Source organism: Polistes dominula, unplaced genomic scaffold (assembly GCF_049000335.1).
Source record: "Polistes dominula isolate Pdom_NZ unplaced genomic scaffold, Pdom_raw_medaka contig_31, whole genome shotgun sequence".
Classification (NCBI taxonomy): Eukaryota; Metazoa; Arthropoda; class Insecta; order Hymenoptera; family Vespidae; genus Polistes; species Polistes dominula.
The window spans coordinates 3056348-3077800 of NW_028300925.1; the positions used below are offsets into that span (position 1 = coordinate 3056348).

General features: G+C 31.8%; 3 protein-coding genes and 1 long non-coding RNA gene across 8 annotated transcripts in view; 2 read left to right on the forward strand and 2 right to left on the reverse strand.

Annotated features, from left to right (window-relative positions):
- The window catches only part of LOC107070691 (uncharacterized), a 38582-nt gene extending 36793 nt beyond the window's left edge, over positions 1-1789 (forward strand). For 3 of the 5 annotated variants that reach the window (XM_089171113.1, XM_089171114.1, XM_089171115.1), the window contains exons 5-6: positions 659-943; positions 1101-1789. In XM_089171113.1, the coding sequence (XP_089027239.1) occupies positions 659-943; positions 1101-1172 (357 nt within the window). In that variant the 3' untranslated portion in view covers positions 1173-1789. The remainder of the gene's footprint in view (positions 1-658; positions 944-1100) is intronic. The other 2 variants (XM_015329128.2, XM_015329129.2) reach the window with 1 other exon arrangement.
- Pfdn5 (prefoldin 5) lies at positions 1520-3393 on the reverse strand. The gene is made up of 2 exons (XM_015329110.2): positions 3088-3393; positions 1520-2578 (listed from the first exon to the last, which is right to left on the reverse strand). The coding sequence occupies exons 1-2, from the start codon at positions 3290-3292 to the stop codon at positions 2298-2300; spliced, it is 486 nt and encodes a 161-aa protein (XP_015184596.1). The 5' UTR covers positions 3293-3393; the 3' UTR covers positions 1520-2297.
- Positions 3394-3494: 101 nt separating this feature from the next.
- LOC149032953 (uncharacterized) lies at positions 3495-9802 on the forward strand. Its single transcript, XR_016176102.1, has 2 exons — positions 3495-9316; positions 9356-9802. It is a non-coding gene; the product is annotated as an uncharacterized LOC149032953 (long non-coding RNA).
- The window catches only part of mAChR-B (muscarinic acetylcholine receptor), a 36471-nt gene continuing 20186 nt past the window's right edge, over positions 5169-21453 (reverse strand). The window contains exons 3-5 of the mRNA XM_015329131.2: positions 13141-13349; positions 12783-12971; positions 5169-12475 (exon numbers count right to left, since the gene is read on the reverse strand). Coding sequence (XP_015184617.1) covers positions 10164-12475; positions 12783-12971; positions 13141-13349 — 2710 coding nt within the window. The 3' untranslated portion in view covers positions 5169-10163. The remainder of the gene's footprint in view (positions 12476-12782; positions 12972-13140; positions 13350-21453) is intronic.

A 21453-nucleotide genomic window follows, 5' to 3' on the forward strand; every position in this document is an offset into this window, starting at 1 on the left:
TCAAATTCAATTATTTATGACCACTTGAAAGGTTTAGATTTAACCTCGAAACAAAAATTATCTTCCAAACCACGTAATATTTCGCGTTTACGTATAAAATAGAAGTTCGATGAAAAAAACAAAAAAAAATATCAGTAAAAAGTTTATTTTGACGTTCGAGTGTATTAAAAGAAGAGAAAACCGCTATATATATGAAGTAATAAAGTGAAGCTGGGTAAAGCCATTCAGGAAATTATAAACCGTCCGTACATGATGCTCAGAGTATCGATACATTCTGACAGACTTCATTTAATCCGGAACTCTCACTTCCATGCTAGGTAGTAGTAATCTGAAACGTTTTACTGCCGCCCTAAGAATCCGATAAATATTATAGTTATAAACTGAATGCATTGCAAATCATTTACGACTTTCTCGTAGGGAGGCGTTACCGCGTAAACGAGTGGCAGGAAGTAGTAAGGATAATTTTCCATCTTTCTTCTTTCATACCGATTATATATATGTATATATAAATCTTAAGATAATAGTACAAAGGTCGTAGGATACCTATGGATTTTCAACCAATTAGTTTCTTACCATCCCTATGAACATATCTTTATATTTTAATTGATATATTATATTTATGTGTATGTGTATGTGTATGTGGATATTTCTTTCAAAGGTAAACTCATCTTTCGTAATAAACATCACGGACAAGTTCATTGATGATCATCACATGGCTATTGCTGGCTTGGACTTTGAGATTGCTTCGAATATATTTATCAACGGCAAACTGCACGTCGTATGTAACGCAAACGTCTTTCATCTCTATCAGAAGAAAGCCGAAACCATCTTAATGGAAGAACGACCGATATTGGCTTCCGTATTGGGAACACGTGAATCTTCTTACACCGGTACAGTAATGTTAATCGTTACAACATTAATGGATCGCACGATTATGTTCCATGTGTGTAACTGCTTACTATTCGATTAAAAATCAATCCAAGTTGTGTGTGTGTGACCTTACTTAGAAATAAAATGTTGTTAGTAACGATTCATGATTGCAGTTAGTTTTGTCTTGTACATTTATTTGCATTTACATTAGATATCCTTTTTTGTTTTAGGTAATGCAGCAAGAAGCGTCGAGGAGTGGTTTTGCGCAAGTGTACTGGCCACCTTGTTGCTGTGCAATCTGAGATAACATCTGTGAACATCGACTGGGATTTATGCATACTACTGTGTCGAAGAGGAAGAAAATAAAATTGTTTGTAAAATTTCGAGAATATTAACATGAGGGAAAACGGATAAAAAAAAATAAAAAATAAAATAAAATAAAAGAAAAAAATAAATAAAAAGAAAACGAATCAGAGAACAGAACAGGGGGTGATGGAAGGGAGAAATAAAAAAAGAGAGAGAGAGAGAGAGAGAAAAGTTTTTCGTTAAAATAAGTATCGAACGTATGTTATTCGTGTAAATAGGATAAAAAAAATTTAGTAAAATATCTACGTGTATGCGACATGCGTCATTTCATCTTCCTGATGAGAAGACTTTGTAATCCTAATAAATATGTCGTATTATAATATATTAGGATCGACGATAACGTCGCGCTAAAAAAAAAAAAAAAAATATCGAACAATTATTTCGAACACATTATATAATGTTTTTTATCCTCCGACAATGATTTTGATACCTCCTCTGTACCGTTGTACCCAATACAATGTGACTTATCACGTTTGTAGGGCAAAAACTGTTATCGTTCATAAACGAGGTTTTATTTCAATGGAAAATGAATAAATGATTCACCTTCGTTAAATCGACGTTTTATCTTTCCTGTGCAATACCCAAATTTTCCATACATGTATGTATATATGCATACCTTACGATTTATTTGTCATAAATATTGTCGAAGAATAAAAATAGGAAGATGATTTTTATTTATTTTAGAAAAAAATACAATCCATTTTTATTATTACCATTTATTTATATGGATCACAAAAAGGTACGGTATAAAATAATTCGAAAAGAAATTTCTCGTAATAATTATGAATAATGTAAAATATACAAGATCAGTATAATATATCTATATAGAAATAAAAATTGCAATTATGATATCTCAAGCGAATGTGAATATATTTATATTGATAAACACATTGATATGAAGTTTTACAAGGAGATTTAATATTATAGAAGTTTGATGCATTGTGTTCTCCTTAATGTACATAATGAAACATAAATTAATAGAAATTTGATCAATTGAAAAAAAAGAAAAAAGAAAGATTTGTAACATAGAAACAAAACTTGTCTATTTTTAGTCGTTCAACCTACGCACGTTCCGTGATCTCTTTTTCCATTTGATTCTGTAGTTTCATTTCAATTATGCTCATTGTAGCATCCCTAATTTTACTTTTCTCTAAACCAACTTGCTGAATCTTTTCCATTTGTTTGGTAACATATTCAACTCTTCCTTTGAAATATTCTTTAGCATCGTGTATGTTTTTTTGAACGTAGTATCCAGTTCCAATATCAACTAAAACGTCACTCGTGTTTGCCAACTTTCCAGTAACATACATTGATCCAGTAAGAGGAACAAGTATTTCTTTTCCTATTAAATAAAAGCTTGATAATCTTATGATCATACAATCACTAGGTCTACGAAACTAGGATTTAGGAATGAACATAGTGTAGGGTACACAGGTAGCTTAGGTTTATGGTTAATTTTATACGATAACTAGGATTTAGAAATGAACACAGTACAATGGTACACAGCTTAGGATTATGGTAAATTAATTTGATAACGTAATGCAAAATTGTTCTATTATTAAATGAAATTCTTCTATCATTTTCTAAATACATAAGCTATTAAAAAAATATTTAAAATATTAAAAAAAAATTTATATATAATAAAAATATAATATAATAATAATAATAATAATAATAATATAAATAAAATTAATATAATTAATATATAATATTAAAAAAAAAGATAGAAAAGTTAAAACAGAATGAAAAGATATCTTGTTTCCTAACCTATAAAAGTACATCTTAGAAAAAGAAATAATACACAATTATTTAATTATTAAAAATTAGAGAAAAATTATAAGAAGAACTGACCTTCAACTTTGGGCGTAATTTTTTCTAAGCACGATCCAGATTCTAAGAATCTACTTTGTGCGAGTTTTAATTTGTGCAATGAATCTTGAAAGATATTCAATTCATGATCCATTTGTTGTTTCAACTGCATCAATTGTTGTAGATTTAAGTTTGATATATCAATTTGTTGCATTTGAGAGCCTTCGGACATTACTACTCCAGACATGTTTAAATGTTAAATTAAAGATCACACTGACGTACCTCAAAAAACTGTTCTGTAACACCGGACGTACTTTTTTTAGAATACCCAAACATGGGTAAAACGACTAAGAAACAACAACGTTGTTTTACATATAACTTACGAATATTTCCAAGTGGCAGCACTTGTCACGTAAAAACACAACTGTCATCTGACGACGAGAACATTTATTAGTCATACCAACAAATAATAATATAAAATTAATTTTCATAATTATTAACAAAGTATTAAACATTATATTACATAATAATTATTTAAACGAATATTTTGTGTTATTGTAAAAATATATTCTGTATTTTAGTCGGTAATGTGAGTCAAGTGCATGATTTCTCGATAAAAAGTGTTTACTAAGATTCTAACTTTAATATAAATCAATAATAAAGAAGATATCCGTTAATGTTTATGAAAACAAAATTATTCATTGTTTAAGTCCTTCAACACAACTTTCTAATATACATAATTAAATATATAATGTTATGATCACTCGTATCTATGATTAGTCGTATAGATACCGTTGTTACCGACACTTCGCAAAGCTAATACATATCTTCATTTATTTAATTATCAAATTTATCATTTTAACAATATATTCGTAATATTAATAATATATTTTGATTAATAATATAATTTGTTATGTATTATTAATAATACATTATTTAACACTGTATTACCGATGTTACAGGATGTCTATTTAATCGATTTAACAGTTATATATTTTCAGGAAGATATACAGTAAGATCCTTTTTTTTTTTATTCAGAAAAATATTAGTAGGAGAGGCAGTAATGGAATAAAAATATTTGTTTTAATCGTATATCACATTATTATTTTATTTTATTTTATTTTATACGCATCTTTGTGCTTACATACTTCCAATGTCTAAACATATCAATTAATTCTAATCTTGCATATAATTGTTGATCAAGTTAGAAATAAAAAAAAAATTGTCTCTCTGTCTACTTTTATTAATTAAATATTATCTATGCCATGATAGTATGCAATTTTTCGAACTTTTCCTTCTTTTTTTTTTTTTTTTTTTTTTTAATATATTCACATAAATTTTTTCTTAGATTTGCCTACGTAAAATGAAGAAGAAGCAGCAGCAGCAGCAGCATTCGTAATCGTGTAAGACAAGTAATCTTTTTTTTATTTTTATTTTTCTTTCTTTCTTTGTTTTTTCATTGGATAAACATTGGCTGGTGGCGAGGATATTCCTCGAAGGACATCCAAATGTAGACACGTTTTTGCGGACAGTTATAGCAAAGAAGGATCACCAACGGCGGGAACAAATTATTTTTTATTTTATTTTATTTTATTTTATTTTACTTTTTTTTTTTATTTTCTTGTGCGCTCTTAAAGCTAAAACGTATGTCGATATTTTGTAGACACATTTTTCTTTTTTTTTCTTTTTTTTTTATTTAATCGACGAATAATATTATTTGTTAATATTGTTTAACATTTTTTGTATATTTTTCTTTCTTTTACACGATCAGAACACGATCGTTCGATTATTTATTTTTTTTTTTTTTCCTTAAGTGTGCAAAGTTGTTTTTTTTTTTGTCTTTTTATTGTACTTTCACGTCGCATGTAATTATCGTGCATATATTTTAAACAAACGATATAGTTTTCTCTGACAATAGGGTTTTTTTTTTTTTATTGATTATTTTTCTCGGCTTCTCATTGATAATTGCGTCGTATCGGGTACTAAATATTATTTTCTTTCTTTTTCTGTTCATTTTTTTTTTCTTTTTCTTCACAATTCAAGCAACAGATCTTATAATTTATACGATATTTTGTCGTTATTACATATATATTTTTTTCTAATTTTTATATATATATATATATATATATATATATATATATATATATATTTTTTTAATAATTTATCGGAGGACATTACGTTTGCCATAGACACAAATGTTCTGTATTTTTTATTTTATTTTTTTTTATACACATGACCCTTGCAAAATGATTTTATAAATGTGCGTAGCTCTATACGTGTATTGACGATTGAATTGTATTTTAAATGATTACAGAAATAAATCACGAGATTAACATAAAAATACGAATTAGTGCAGTATTGTAAAAAAAACATGTCGATTATATTAAACACACGAATTACCTTATATCGCCATCTGTTAGAATCTTATCGAATTAACAGTCGATAATCATGGCTCTTTGTTAATAAACAAATAATATTGCTATTATAAATTAAGATATAAACTATTCTATATTTCAAGTTGAATGAAATTTCACACAGTGTGCAAAATTTTATTAAAATCGGTTCAGTAGTTTAGGAGTCCATTGCGGACAAACAACGTGACACGTAATTTATATATTAATTAAGATAAGATTTAAGGGTCAGTGTATTAAAGATTGTCAAGCGTGAGCACGCACAAATGATATTGTCTATAATTTTAATGATAATTAGTATGTGTTTTCTTTTGTTGATCCCACGTAATAATAATAACCATGATACTTTAGAATTGTTGTAATGATAATTTTTTATTTCATATATATATATATTTAGTATCTTCATTATTCCCTCTCAATCTTTCATTCTTTAACAAGCCAATTAATTTTATTTGTTGTTGTTCTTTTTTCTCATATGTTCGTATAGTTCGCAAAAACAATTTCTAAACTTTTAACTGCATATCGATTGCTCTTATCGATCATTCATTCAATTCTAAAATATAATAATGTTAATTGAATTTTCTATATACTTTATATACTGTAAAATTTCGTTTTCTCGAATTTATTATAAAAGGTATCTTTCGAGCAAGCTAATTCATTAATTAAGTTATACTTTAGTTCATTAGCGAAGTAGGAAACGAGTTTCCGTATCGTTAGGCCAAATTGGAAAATGAATTAACGATGTTTATCATCACTTAGATATGCGCTCTGTGGAACAATTAACGTTCTTGCTTTCGATTTTGTTATTAACTCTATCTCTCTCTCTCTCTCTCTCTTTCTCTTCATCCACTATATTAAAAAAAAAAAAAAAAGATATTCAATAATAAATCATTTAGAAGAAAATAACAAATTTTTCCCCATAAGAATTGAAACATATATATATGTATATATACTATATATTTAATTGTTCTTTGATATGCGATTAGAATTGCTTTAAAGATCATTGTCTTTCTTATTACGTATCTTGTCTTGAGGTAGAGAGAACATTTGTTTAGGGATGAATTAGAATTGTATGAACGATCAATGGATTTTCATTTTTTTTTTTTTTAATGAACAATAAAAATGATGTGTTGAATTTTTTTTGTTTTTTTTTTTGTTTTTTTTTTTTTGTTTTTAAAGATATACCAGTCATAATAATTTATAATATCGAGTATACGTGTCACATTTTATTTATTCTTTTTTTTTTCTCACAGTTAATAGCGCATCTTCATATGTTTTTTTGTGTGTATTTTTTTCCTTTTTTTTTATTATTATTATTTGCTCATTTACAATAGGTACCTAATTTATATTTGCTTTATATATATATGTATATATACTTATATAAAAAAAGCATCATCGTAATGAAATAGCAGCACAATGTACGAAGACTAGGGTTTTTCGAATCGTCGAAATTGAATTATTATACATAGGCTTTTTTATGTGGTTTTTATTATTTCGTGTATAATCGTTCTTTTTTTTTAGGACGATTTGAAAAACAATACTATTATAATATTATTCCCTATATATTTATATATAGATATTTTATTTTCCTAAATATTGCGCCGTAATATCGATAATAACACTACGTTGTACATAATACAATTTTCTCTCCTATACACATACTAATTACATCACATAACGTCAAAGAGACGCTATATTATCTGCGTAATAATAATCTTTGTACAATAAGCGATTATTTTATTCGATATTACTCGTAGAATTAAAATTATCGTATAGCCGTATAATATAATGATACAAAGGAAGATGAGGAAGCGATTTTCTTGTTGAGGTATTATCGATACAGCGATTTTTAAATTACGATATTTTATATAATGTTTTATTTCTTTTTTTTTTTGGCTTTGTATGTGTGATGACGTCCATCGAAAAAAAAAAAATGTATTTATTCAAAATTCTTTCGAGCATTTTTTTTTTTCATTCGCAAAAAGAAGAAAATGACTAATAACATTGGCAGTGAATTTTGGAAGTTATCCAAAAAAAGTGCCAAAAATTTCTCTTCATTAGCGCATTTATCATTCGGTAAGAATATAACAACTTAATAATAATAATTAGTTTTGTTTTTTTTTTTTGTTTTTTGTTTGTTTCTTAGATACATCATGTATTAAATAATAATAATAATTAATAATATTGACGAGAAAATCACAATATTATAAAGTGTGAATTTTTCCATGTACACATTTATACATCACACAGGACAAACACTCACTCTTTCGTATAATCATACATACACATACACTCATGCATATAGTCATAAATATTTCACCCATTTATCCATGCATCTACGAATCCATTGGATCTGCGCTTACTTTAAGCTTATTTTGCGCTTACTTAGCGCTTATTGTGCTTACCGGGCATTCCATATATCCCCGTGTTCAGCGGGTTACGTTCAATTTCGATCATGCGTAGCGGCAAATAAGCTATACGGAAATACCTACACCTTATCGTGAAGTATATCATTTGATTTTTACAGAAATTATCTATACAAGCGGTTACACGTATAACAACGTAGTTTATCTTGGCTTATATCTTTTTTTGGAAGGATAGATCACTTTTGATAAATAATATTAGAATTTTTTTGAAAGAAAATGAAATACAATCAATTGACGTTAACACAAATTCTTCTATTAATGATCAAATTAATTTTCTAATTTTTTATTTTTATTTTTTTTTATTTTCTTATACAGTAAACTTCGACATTCTTATTTTCGTTCTAACGAAATCAAGAGAAGATTTATTTTAAAATACATAGTTGTGTAACGAGATTGGGCAAATCCCAACGATTTTTCTTGCTCGTCTCGATTGAAATGTAAAAAAATTCGAGGAAGGTCAGAGAAAAAGGCCTAAGCATCGATAGGCCACCCCAGGGCAGTGTTTATCTGGATCCAATATGGCTCCACGATGAAATCCTCGAACACCCGGTTACTTTCTCGAAACGAGCAGCTGCTTTGACCCAATTCGTTGCTCGTAAAAAGAACAAGAAAATAAACAAGAGGAATTGCTTCTCGTCGAAAGTTTTTGAACAGCCTTTTTTTTTTACACTTCTGCCACGTGTAGTAAATGAGCGCACCATGTTAAACGACCTTTTTCGTCTTAAAATTTGAAGACTCCTAGTGCGATCATCATCGGTCAAGATTTGTACGAGATAACTAGCACGCATAGGGAATATCACTAGGGTTAATATATTATTCTATATTAATTATTTCAAGCATTATTTCACTTTTTGTCTTTCATGTGGCGAACGCGAAATGCCCATTTTATACATAATTTTATATATATATATGTATGTGTATTTTCTTAATCAAGCTTATTAAACATACGTTTTAAGAGATTCATTAAATATAATCTATCGCACTAAACGTTAGTAGCATTTTTCAAGGCTTCTCTAACCATTTGTAATTAGTAATATCGATCTTATATTTTCATATGTGAACATGTCGTGTTAAAAGAAAAATGAATTTTATAATGTATAATGTGAACATGTCTCTCGAAGAATGATGTGTATGTGTATGTGTGTATGGATCTTCCGTTTAACCCTTTCACTACTACGAACCACTAAAGTGGCCCTCCATAAGATGCTACTGAGATACTACTGGCCACTAAAATGGCCCTCCATAAGATGCTACTGAGATACTACGGGCCACTATAGTGACCCTTCATAAAATACCGCGTATTTTACATATGACGAGCATATGCAGTTATAACACGTCAAATATCCCACTGTGGACGTGTAATTTTGAGTGTTTTGTTTATTTTAATTAAAAATCCTTAATATCAATAAGAAAATTACTTAAAAATAGTGCAAAGTGCAATTTCGATGCTGCACTTATTAACAGCACGTACAGTAGAAGTAGCACCGCGTAAAATACGCCCGTAGCGAAAGGGTTAAATTACTTTCTCATCTAAGAATATTTAATCTCATGACCAAGGAAACATCGTAGCAACATATCGACGTTCACTTCTGTACAGTTTTAATTAAGAAATAACTATAATTATGTATACCTTACGTTCCTTTCAGTTGTGCTATCAAAGCACGTGTGTTTCTTTCATCGCAAAAGTCGATGTTTTCGAGCTTACACTGACAGTATACATCAAAGGCTTAATTAATTATTATTTTTTCCTTTTTTTTTTTTTTTTTTAATCGATACCGAAATACGATAGTTGCTTCATCTAAAAACTGTTACATTTACTCGATAAGATCTCTCAGTATATCATCTCCTCTTTCTCATTCATTCTCTGTTCTTTTGTAACATCAGTTTTTTTTTTTTTTTTTTTTTTTTTTTTTTAACAAATATTCACACATATACAATATGTACACCCGAATATAGATGTCAACGAAAAAATTCCTTTTTTTTCTTTTTTATTTCTTTTTTTTTTAATTATCTATATACAAGAAGCTCGTTTACATTCATTTAATTTTTGTTTTCCACGAGAGTCCGCCGTTTGATTAAATTATTGTCCGCTTTAATCGCCATTACGATAAATGGGAATATTTCGGTACGCTTTATGGAAGGCCTTAAAGTCAAGTTTTTATTTCATTTTTTCATTTTCATTTTCTATAGCTTATACCATATTCTCAAGCAAAAATAGGTACAACATACTATTATAATATTATACTTTATAGATATATATATGAGACGAGCGATGAATTATTTACGTCATGTGCAGATCACCTTTAAGTATTCTCGTAAAGGTTTTCTTAAATTGTTGATTAGCCAAAGCATAGCAGAAAGGATTCATAGGGCTGTTTGCGTAGCACAGAAAATAGGAGAACATGAAGAGATGTTCATTCGTGCACGGAGGATTTGTACAAAAGCCTTCGACTAAAGCCAAAATGTGATAGGGCGTCCAACAGGCAACAAAAGCTCCAAGAATAAAAGAAATAGTTCTGAAAGCTTTGCGTGCTCTGTTTTCCGTTCTTGACTTTTGCCGTGCCATTGTCGGATTTCTCTGAGTTTTTGCCTTTAATCGTTTACCGATGGTTTTAACAAAATCTCTTCTGGAACCACCTTCTTCCCCATTTTCGGTTTTACTCTTTTTCGATTGTTTTTTCGTCTCTTGTCCGTCTGTTCCAGAAATCGTTGGTACCATACTACTCGATGATGAATTTTGTGGTGGATTATTGCTGATCTTGGTCGCTTGATCGGATAATCTTTCTGTAGCTTGATCAGAAAATCTCTCGGTCGTACTGTTAGATGATTCAACAATAGTTTTTGCGGTATTAATCACAGTTGTAACTGGTTGACGTTTAGTATTTTCTGCTTTGACGGTTACCTCAGTATGCACTTTGCTAACCGTAGGAGATGTTTGAGATGCTGCGTTAGTCTGTTGAGTGATAAATACACGAGGTGGATGTGTTTGACTTGAGGCATTCGACATTGCTGGTAATTGCTGTTGAGTTTGTTTGTTCGATAGATTTATCTGATTGGAACCAGCTTGTTGAGTAGCTCGTAGGAGTGCAGCTTGCAACAAACTAGTCGTAGTTGCCGTAGAAACTGCATTACAGAGAATAGGCGACGATGGTGCGGTAGAAAGAGGATTGGCTAAACTACACGAGAAAGATGATGGTGGACTTTCGTATGAAGGGCTCGGAAGAATGACCGAGCTTTCGTCCATGTACCTCAAATCGGCACCATCGAGGCCAGTTAAAATATCGTAAGTACCTTGACCATGACTAGAAACTACCAAGGATTTTGGTCTTTCACCTGACGACGAGGTAGAAGGACTTTCCGTTATAGGTGGGCTACTTTGAAATTGCGTTGGTGGTGGTATGATATTTTGTTGAGAACTATTCAACGAAATTTGTTGGCTTTGAACTGGTGGCGTTGCATCCTCGTTCGACGTTGTCGTATGTTTGTTACTACAAACGTCGATAGATTTTAATGATTGTTCTGGGGTTAATGTTTGACTACTAGATTTGTCTGGCTCGATTGGATTATCGGTATCCAGAAGACTAAGCTCCTGTATCTTCGGCAGTGTTTGGCCTTTCTGTGTCATCGTGCTAGATTCGCATATAGGACTAGTAGTCGCCGGTAAGATTTTTTTCGTGTTTGGTGGTACGTTTGTTTCAATCTTAACAGGTACTATGCCGTTCAATCGACCATTTGTGGCAAATACTTGAAGCGCGCCAGATTGAACGACCAAACCAGCTAAAGACGTACGTTTCTTAACATTACTCAGTTGTTGAGTTGGTCCGACGGTACTTTCTTCGTCGGAATCGAAGGCCGGACTACTAGATCGTTCAGATTTCTCAGTTTCCGTAGGCATCGTACTTGCACAGGTAACCTTGTCCGCAGCATCCTCCGTTCCACCGGATCCCGAAACTTTAGATGACTTTTGTCCGCTATCGGCACCAGCTGTATTATCTTCTTGACCCCCCGACGAGCTCACTCTTGGCTTATCTTGACTCAACAAGGTACTTTGAGTTTTTGACATACCTATACCGGCCGCACGACCAGCCATTCCAGACATTGCACCTGCGCTCAATGCCACCATCGATTGCATTTTTCTCTGTTTCATTTCACTTTTCTTTTGCATGTCATACGCAGTTTTATATATTCCTCCGTATAGAATGAAAAGAACGATTAACGTTGTCCAATAATAACCAATGATAAGTGCAGTATTGAACACTGGATCTTTGAGAAATTGCACAGCACACTGTCCCGGATTAAGATCCCTGTAACCGATGAAGTGTTCCCAACCAAATATACTGATGAAAAATAGAAGTGCTGGTATTATCCAAGTAATAGTAACCATCCAGATGACGCGATTCTTTGTTCGCCAACTGCGGTATTGCGCAGCAATTTTCACCGAGCAAAAGCGATCGATCGTAATCAAAAGGACCGTGTACTGTGACACAAGGCAGACGGTGTAGTCTACGGATAGCCATAGGTCGCAGAGTAGAGGTCCAAGGTTCCAATAGCCCATTAGAACATATACCGTATAGAATGGCATAGAGACTGTACCTGTGTAACAACGAAGATATAGTAGGATCGATCAGTTCTAGTATATCTCGTGTATGATGAAACAATCGTTCTTCGGACCATCTATAACATCCGACCTACATCATTTACAACAACTACTACTACTACTACTACTACTACTACTATAACATATCTGTCATATCAACGGAAGTACGGATATTAAACGAAAAATAAAACTGAAATAATAACTGACAGCATGCATCGCATTATTTCCATTTTCATTCGTGTTTATAAAATTCTTAGAAAAGTCACGAAATATTATCATCAATTTTACAAATGATAATCTTACCGATGAGCATGTCAGTAGCAGCTAATGACGCGATGAAATAGTTGCTAGGCTGTCTGATGGCTCTGTCGACGATAAATGCCAATAATACAAGAATATTACCACCCACTGTTAGTAATATACATATTGCTAAACATATAGCTATCAGGACCGTTTGCCAGAGCTCGAAGGGTGGTAATACAGGTGCTATATCTGTTTGATAGAAAAATCATATATCCTTTTATTAAATTTTTAATAAAACGTGAACATTGAACGCGTCATACAAATATATTAAATCAAAGTAAAGTGATGAGATTTTCGTGGAAAATTAATTGGAAAGAAATATATGATTCTACGAACTGTTTAATCTCAATTATATTACCCAGTGACGATGGGGTTGTTACGTTTCCTGGTATCGTGGTATTGGTTGCATTTGTTGGAAACCATTCGGGCAAAAGTTCCCCGTATTCACCACTACTCCAACGTGGATCGTCAGGATCAGGCCAAGTTCCATTCAATTGGGTACATTCCGCTGTCAAAATCTGATTGTACACGTATCGACATAGACGTTCTCGTTGTCTTTTCAGTTTCCTGCAAAAATAAAGAAATAACGAAAAACAAGATAATTAATAATAAATACAAATAATCAATCTTATAAGTTAATATAATCAAAATTTTGTCGATGATCTTCTCTTCTTACCACGCACCTTCTTTGTTTATGTCGACCGTCGGTTCGTTTGGACCTTATACTTTTGTCGCATACCTACGTGCTTATCTCTGTTTATTCTTTTACCCTTCTATCGCTCCTACCTACAAACATTTCGAGTATCGAACGAATATGTGTGTTTACCCTTTGTAGTATGCAGTCGCACACAAACACACACATATACAACCAGGAGCGATAACTACGAAGCATAGCATAAAGAGGAGACCGAGAATAGGAAAAACTGTATAGCTATATTCCGTCTCATTCCTTCGCAGACTAAATCCTATGTTTGTCTCTTTTTCTCTCATTATTTAGTATGGCAGCCGTTTCATAGCTTCGTTACATAGCTCCGTTTCCGTTTATTTACTTTTCAGATCACTCCCATTCTAAAGAAGTTTTCACTTCAAAAAAGTAGTATCACATAATTTTATTTCTTTCTTGCTTTTTATAATCTTCGATGCTTACTACCATTGAAGAAAATGTGACACCGGTATTTCCTGACTCCTAGCCCGACACGAACACCACCCCCATCTTCTTCTATACCCTTCCCTCTCCTTCTCCTTCTCCTCCTCTTTCTCTTCTACCATCTTCTCTTGTGCTCTATGAAGCGTCGTTGCAGTGGCAACACGAGAGGCGAGTCAAAGGCTGAATACACTGGGCACACAATGAGCTTGAAATAAGCATGAATGGAACCACATCTATCCCTCCCGTCACATACCGGTTCCGTCGCTGCCAGGCAAGAAACGACGACGACGACGACGACGACTACGACGACGACGACGACGCGCGCCTTAAAGAGGGTGAATTCTTTTTGTCAGCGAAGATATGAGTCGACGATCCCGATTCCGAGGGAGTTCAAAAGATTTCGCTCGGACGTTCTTCTTTTCAACCTTTTATTTTCCCCTTTTTTTTTCTTTTTGTCACCATTGAATCATTTATTACCAGGTAATACAAGTTTTTTTTTTGTTTCTTTTTGTTATTACTTATTTCATTATTTTTTAGCTAATCAATCACCTGTATCAATTATTTTAACGTATATCAATCGAGTTATGTTAGACCTTGGTATTCGGTGATTTGAACTTAATTTGTCTTTCACTTTCATCATACCGATGCTTTTTTTTTGGGTATCAGTGAACGTCATTGTAACGCTATTACAATAATGGAAGAGAGAGCTATTATCATAGCGAGCTACTGGCGCAGATAAGGAAGCAGAGCGTATAAAAAGCTGGGAAGCAGTATCATCCATTGTTTCAATCTTCTAGACTCTAGAGACTAAACCCCTGGAATCCGTATAAAAATAGTTGAAAAAGACTAAAAAGACAAAACGATTTTGTCTTTGTCTTGTCTTTTTTATTCATTTGATTTTTTAGTTGAAAATAACTTTAAAAACGATGTATGTGTGTATCTAATGTTATCAGCAGTAGAATAATTTATTATATAATAATATTAGAATATTATTTTTACTATTTTTTTTTGTAATTATTTATTTAATAATTATAAAAATGTGCGCCTGTAGGTATGCAACCCTTTAGACACAGTTTGAAAATGTTGTTTGCGAGCGCCATCTCTTGAGACGGAATTTTTTTTCAGCCCAAACTTTTCATACACGTTTGTATTAAGGGTTGCCTATCTTTTGGGCAGAAAAAAAATTCCGTCCCAGTAGATGGCGCTCGCAAGCAGCATTTTCAAAGTGTGTCTGGAGTGTTGCATTCATAAAGGCGTAATATTTTTATTTAAAAATAATAAAAATAGTATTATAATAATTTCAAATCACATCAATTTTAAAGAAATTTTTACTTCAAAAACAATTATTGAGAGATAATTAAAGAAACGAGATAATCTATATTTTTCTTATAATGAAATAATTTTTTTTAAAGGAATTGTACCATAACATAATTTGCTATTATTCGTTCCACGTTATTGATAGGGGTTCTTCTTTGCCATCTTTAACATGAAAGGGTCCCAAAGAGTGTGAGAAAGAGAGATAAACAGATAGGGAGAAAGAAAAAAAGAAAAAGAGCTGAATTTAGCATCTATAATTGTCTCGATAAGGAACATCTTTAATTATCTTTCTCATTTATGAGGAGGGAACCATAGCATAAGATTTTTCTTATAATATTTTCTTTCATTTTAAATGACGTTATCAAGAATTAAAGTTCGAGTTTGACGTTGGAAGATGGTGGTGAGGATATTCATTCAATGATTAAGAGAAATGAATATATTCATTTTTCGAATTGCTATTTGGTACATCGTGAGATATATGAACCGTAGATTAGTTTTGCTTTCGAACGAGAAAGTTCAAATGGTCGCACGTCTGAGTGAATCGCAAAACGAAAACTCATGGAAAAAGCCAAAGCTTTAAAGGGGATGATGAGAAGCTTAAAAAAAAAGAGGGTGCACTTCGATAGGCCTTCATGATTTTAAACCCTTCTTCCCTGTGAGATGATAGATAGGAAAAACGTTTTGTTCAATGAGTTGTAATACTCGCTTGTCGAGATATTCAATTTTGTTTGTGTTGGCAATTCAATCTCGAATGATTTTCGGAAGGGATAAGATAAATCGATTCGTAAACGTGTTTTTAAACAAATTGAATTATTTTTGTGATATAAAAATCTGGAGGAGCATGTAATTATTAAAAGAACTATTGAAGATCGTATTATCCTGATACGGGACCTTGAATCATTTCTACAAAGTACGGTTAATATCAACGATGATATTTTTATAATATAATATTAAAAAAAAAAATTCTCTCCAAACATTTTTTTTTTTTATATTATACGAATAATATAAAAGATAAGAGAAAATGAAAGAAGTTATAACAAGAGTCCAACTCTTCAAACGAACGAATTTCAGGAATGTACTCAGTTTCAGTTGAATACCAGTGAGATGTAAAGAGATTAGAATTCAACGAGTAAGTTGTTTGAAAGAGTAGAAAATAGGAAAAGGGAAAGACAAGGAGAGGTGAACGTTGAAGTAACGCGCCGAGTGGTGAGTATGCAAAAATACATCTCGAGTAAAGAAGGAGGTACGGCTTGTACAATACGACTACGCGTAGTAAGCTTTCATGAATTTTGCTTGGAAAGAAAGAGTGTGTATATAAGGTCCACTTGTACAACGTGGATTATATATCAAAATATATATATACGTTTCAAGTTTAAGTATCATACAAATAAAGATATACAAATGTACATATTTGTATAAGTTAATTCAGAAAATTGTTATATCTCTTGCATTAGTGAATTATTCATCGATGTATTAGTTATACGATTACTTGCTTAGCACGCTCCCCGTTTGTACCACGGATAAATTTAATTGGTCTAGAGCGGATGTATCGATTTATCGAGTACGTGATACGAATATGATGTATATACATACATGCATACATACCTATATGAATCAGGGTTTATCGACGAGACACGAAAATGTAACAGAATCTCTTACTACCGCGATTTATTTCCATGAAATTTCAATGGTTGGACTTTAAACGTACCGGTATTAAAACTTAATCTTTTCTGCTGTCATAGTCGAGGAAATATTCAGGCTAGGAGAGAAGCAATCGTAACGTGGCTCCTTTCAACTAACACCGAAGAGGTACATCATCGTTATAATGAGAGTTACTGGTAGTGGTAACCTGTGGATAGATGGAACATCAATCTTTCTGGGGTGTATGTGTGCCAAGAGGGTGGCAAAAGGGAGCGGCTATATAAGTCCGCCGAGCAGAGGATCATCGCTGTGGAATGGCATGATCATACGGACGGATGAAGAGGGAGTGAAAAAGGGGTGGTTCAACAGACAGAGACAGAGAGAGAGAGAGAGAGAGAGAGAGAGAGAAAGAGAAAAAGAGACGAATGAGGGAACTGAAACGAACTGGTGGGGTGAAATTGCAAGGAAAAGAGAAGTAGAGACGACGACATGGTAAAGAAGAGAAAGAGAGAGAGAGAGAGAGAGAAAGAAAAAGAAGAGAGGCAACAAGTACCTATCCAACTAGCATCGTTTCGACGAACCGGTGAATACTGTGGAAAGTCGCGGTTTCAGCTCTCGTTCCTCCTTTCCATCTTCCTTTTTAGTATCATTGTGTTTAAATCCCACAGAGACCACCTCATATTTTCCAACATAAATCTTTTTCCTATTCGTAGATAGATCGTCGATCTATTATCGATTTATCGTTAGTAATTGATACTCGAATTCTCACGATTTTCGATGTTCATCGATTCGTATCCGACAAAAGCAGATGTTCGACTAATGACGGAAGAGAGAATTTGAATTGTTCTACCGAAAACAAAATTTTCTATACGGGTGTATAAACATTCGTTGGAATGGAGAATGCGTACGAAGATAGTTTTGATAGAAACGTTCGAAAACTATGATTAATGTCTTCTATGAAATCTTTCATTTTACCATTGAAAATAATTGATGAGTCTTGTTTTTGTATTTTTTTATTTATTATTTTTAGTAACGATCGTTAATTCTTCTTGTTCTTCTTCTTCTATTTCATTGTTATTCGTCAAGTTTATAATTTTGTTTTTTTAGTATAAATCGAGCTAACATGATCGCGTTAGTATATCATCTAATATGTTTTTCTATTTGTGAATATCTTATATCGAATAAATGATAGGTGGGAAAATAGTATATAACTCTTCGACAGTACACGATCGAGGGGCTTTAGCTATATTTTAGAAATTTTTTTTTTTTTTTTTTACTACTATCCTCGAGGGTAATCTTATTTTTATTTTCCGCTTGGCTCCTTACTCGATAGAACCTTTCAAGAGACTTCTATGCATGTGAAATACGTAACCCATAGCTCCAGGCTGATATCGGAACCACCTGCTACTTCTTCGCGTCTCGTCTTTTCGTGACATCGTTTCCTTTAAATTCTCAGAATATATATATATATATATATATATTCTATATATATTCTTCATCGAAATAGGCCGTTATCCAATGGATAGAATTTTATCAAGAATCTTAAAATTATATACGCATGCATATACATTATACATATATATATCTGTATATATAATATATAGAATTTAAAATTACAAACTACAGGTAGAATTATATTTAACGATGACCCTTATTTCTTTCTCTCTGGTATTTGAAAATTATTCAAACGATTGAAAAAAAAGTAGATAATTTTATCGATAAGATCGTAAATATTTGTTTTTTTATCTAACCGAGCATTTGCATCTTTTTACACGATAATGCGGTTACGTTCGATGAAACTTTACCAAACTCTAATATTGGTGTTAGCCTTTTTTTTTATTTTTTATTTCATAATGCTCAACTATTGTAATAAAACATGCCCGTTCTCATATATATTATTATTATTATTATTATTATTTATTTTTCATGGAAAAGAAAAATGTTAGAGAAACACATATTACTTGTTTTCTCGTTGCATTTATGAATGTTGTATTAATTCGCACACGTTTTTACGATATCACTCATTCAGTAACATTTATTAAATAAAACTTTCGTTCATGGCGCTTGCTATTTCAATAGCCGTTTTGTTTTCGAATGTACGCGTAGTATCGATTTGATTTAAAACGTTGTGTTTTATATTTCATTTCTCTTCTTCTTTTTTTTTCTTGTATTTTTTTTTCTCTGTCTCTCTGTCTGTCTGTCTCTCTCTCTCTCTCTCTCTTCCTGGCAGGCAAACTCAATCGAAGTACGTTTTATTTTTATTATAATAAATCTCGTTGTTGATTTTTTTTCTTCTTTCTTTTATCACATTTTATTCGTAACAATGCCTTCGTCACTAGGATAGAAAAGGTATTTGTATTAATAAAAAAAAAAAAAAAAAAAAAAAAAAAAAATGGTAAGATAGAAACCAAAGAAAAGAGTGAAGAAATCGTGTGCGAGTGTAGTACGTGTGTATCTTCCTAGCAAGGATTCAATTTGATAAATGAGGACTTCGCACTGTCGTTGAAAATCTAACGTTGGAAACCAAGAGAAAACCTAAAGAAGAAGAAGAAGAAGAAGAAAAAATGTGAAAGAAAAAGCTGGAGAAATATAAAAAGGCAGGACTTTTGCGTGAAATGGTAGATTCCCTTGTCGGTTGTGGTTCGCACTCACATTTACTATTCTTTTCCATCCTTGTATCTTCATCTCTCTCTCTTTCCAGTATCTTCTTCGTTTTTCCCTTTATTTTTTTCTTTTCTTTTTTTTTTTTACCCCATCCCTTTCTGGCGGATCGAGGCTCCGGCATTCGTCGGGCAAAAATCTTGAGATGAAAGTAAAAGAAGAGAGGAAAAGAGCTGGCAAAAGTATTCCTTGAGATGGAACATCGTTGCGGTCAGAAAGAAAGAAAGAAAGAAAGAGAGAGAGAGAGAGAGAGAGAGAGAGAAAGAGAGAAAGGGGTTAGCAATGAGCCGCCAAAATTTGCTAAAAATTCGCCAACCTGCGCAAACGCTCAAAAGGATTTTCCCCATGGTAGTTTCATTGCCTTTTGCACGAAAGAGAACTTTTTGATCTTTACCCGCTAAATTACTTCAGACTTGGTCAAACTTTCAAAAAGTCGGACTCGACGATTTTAATATTTCGATGTTGACGAAGCAACACAATAGTCTTTCGTCTTTCATCGAGTTTATTCTTTTTTTTTTTCATCGTGATTAACGTCAAAATCTGAGATTATCAAGTTTTTAAAGTAGATATAAATATATGGGTGTGGATATTTGATAATTGTGGTAAATACTGATAAGCATATATACATAGACATATATATACCAATATTGTACATTAATACGAAATTACAGACACGAATTGGTATTAGATAGGTGATTGGATACAATCTGATATCTATACGTACTTGGATTACATGAGATAACAACTTAGTATTTAGCATTTTAATGATAAATATTATAAAAGCAAATAAAAAGAAAAATTATATGTATATAATTAAATGTATATTAATAATTAATAATATGATTAATAATATGATATGTATATAAATAAATGTATTATATGTATCTAATATATAATATATAATATAGATATACATATTATATATATATATATATATATTATATGTAATATAATATATATAATAATTAATATTATATTTATTATATATGTAATATAATATGTGTTTAATAATTAATATTATATTTATTATATTAATATTATATTAATATTTATTTAATATATTATATTATATTATTATAATTATATATATAATATTCTATATATTAGACACAGAATAAATTTAACTAACAAGAAAGATATATTTTTCAAACACTCGATTTTTAAATAAATTTCTAATTTAGGATTCATCTCATATAATAACGCAACGATGATTCTAAAAAGAATACAAAAAATATTGTTCCATTTCGCCATAAAAATTCATTCGAGTTTCATACAAAGTAAAAATAAAAAAAAATAAATAAAAGAAAGATAGATGATCATGCTGTTGCTGTCTATCTCATGGTTGATCATCAAGCTGGAAGCCTTAATACAGGTGTGAAGAAGATCAAATCGGATTTACACTTCTGTAGAAAGTAAGGAAAAAGTTCCATAAATATCAGGAGGCATCACGGTTACAGGGTTGAATGTGTTACCCTGATGGTTACGTTGATGGTAAAGCTGTGGTGACGTAGTAGACTTTGCCAGAGGAGAATCTCGATGGCTCGAGGGAATTGAACGAACCCGTTTAATAACTCTGCTAGCGTACGAACGCTTCAGGCATGACACTGAAACCATCCTGGATGCGTTGAGACCCCCCCCCCCACCCTAACATTCCCCAACCCTTCATCCCTTTTCCCCGTTCGATATTCGAGCCAATGACATTGGCTGACAGCTCTAACACAGGTCTACTCAAATTGCATAATCACCATTCGGTGGTTTTTTTGTTGTTGTCTTTCCTAAAATCTGAATCGTTTCCATTTTTTTCCCCCTCCCCGTTAAAGTGTTACGAAGAATGCGCTTGATTAAAATCCAACTCATCATCTATCTTTTCTTTTCTATTCTTTTTCTCATTTTTATTATTATCAA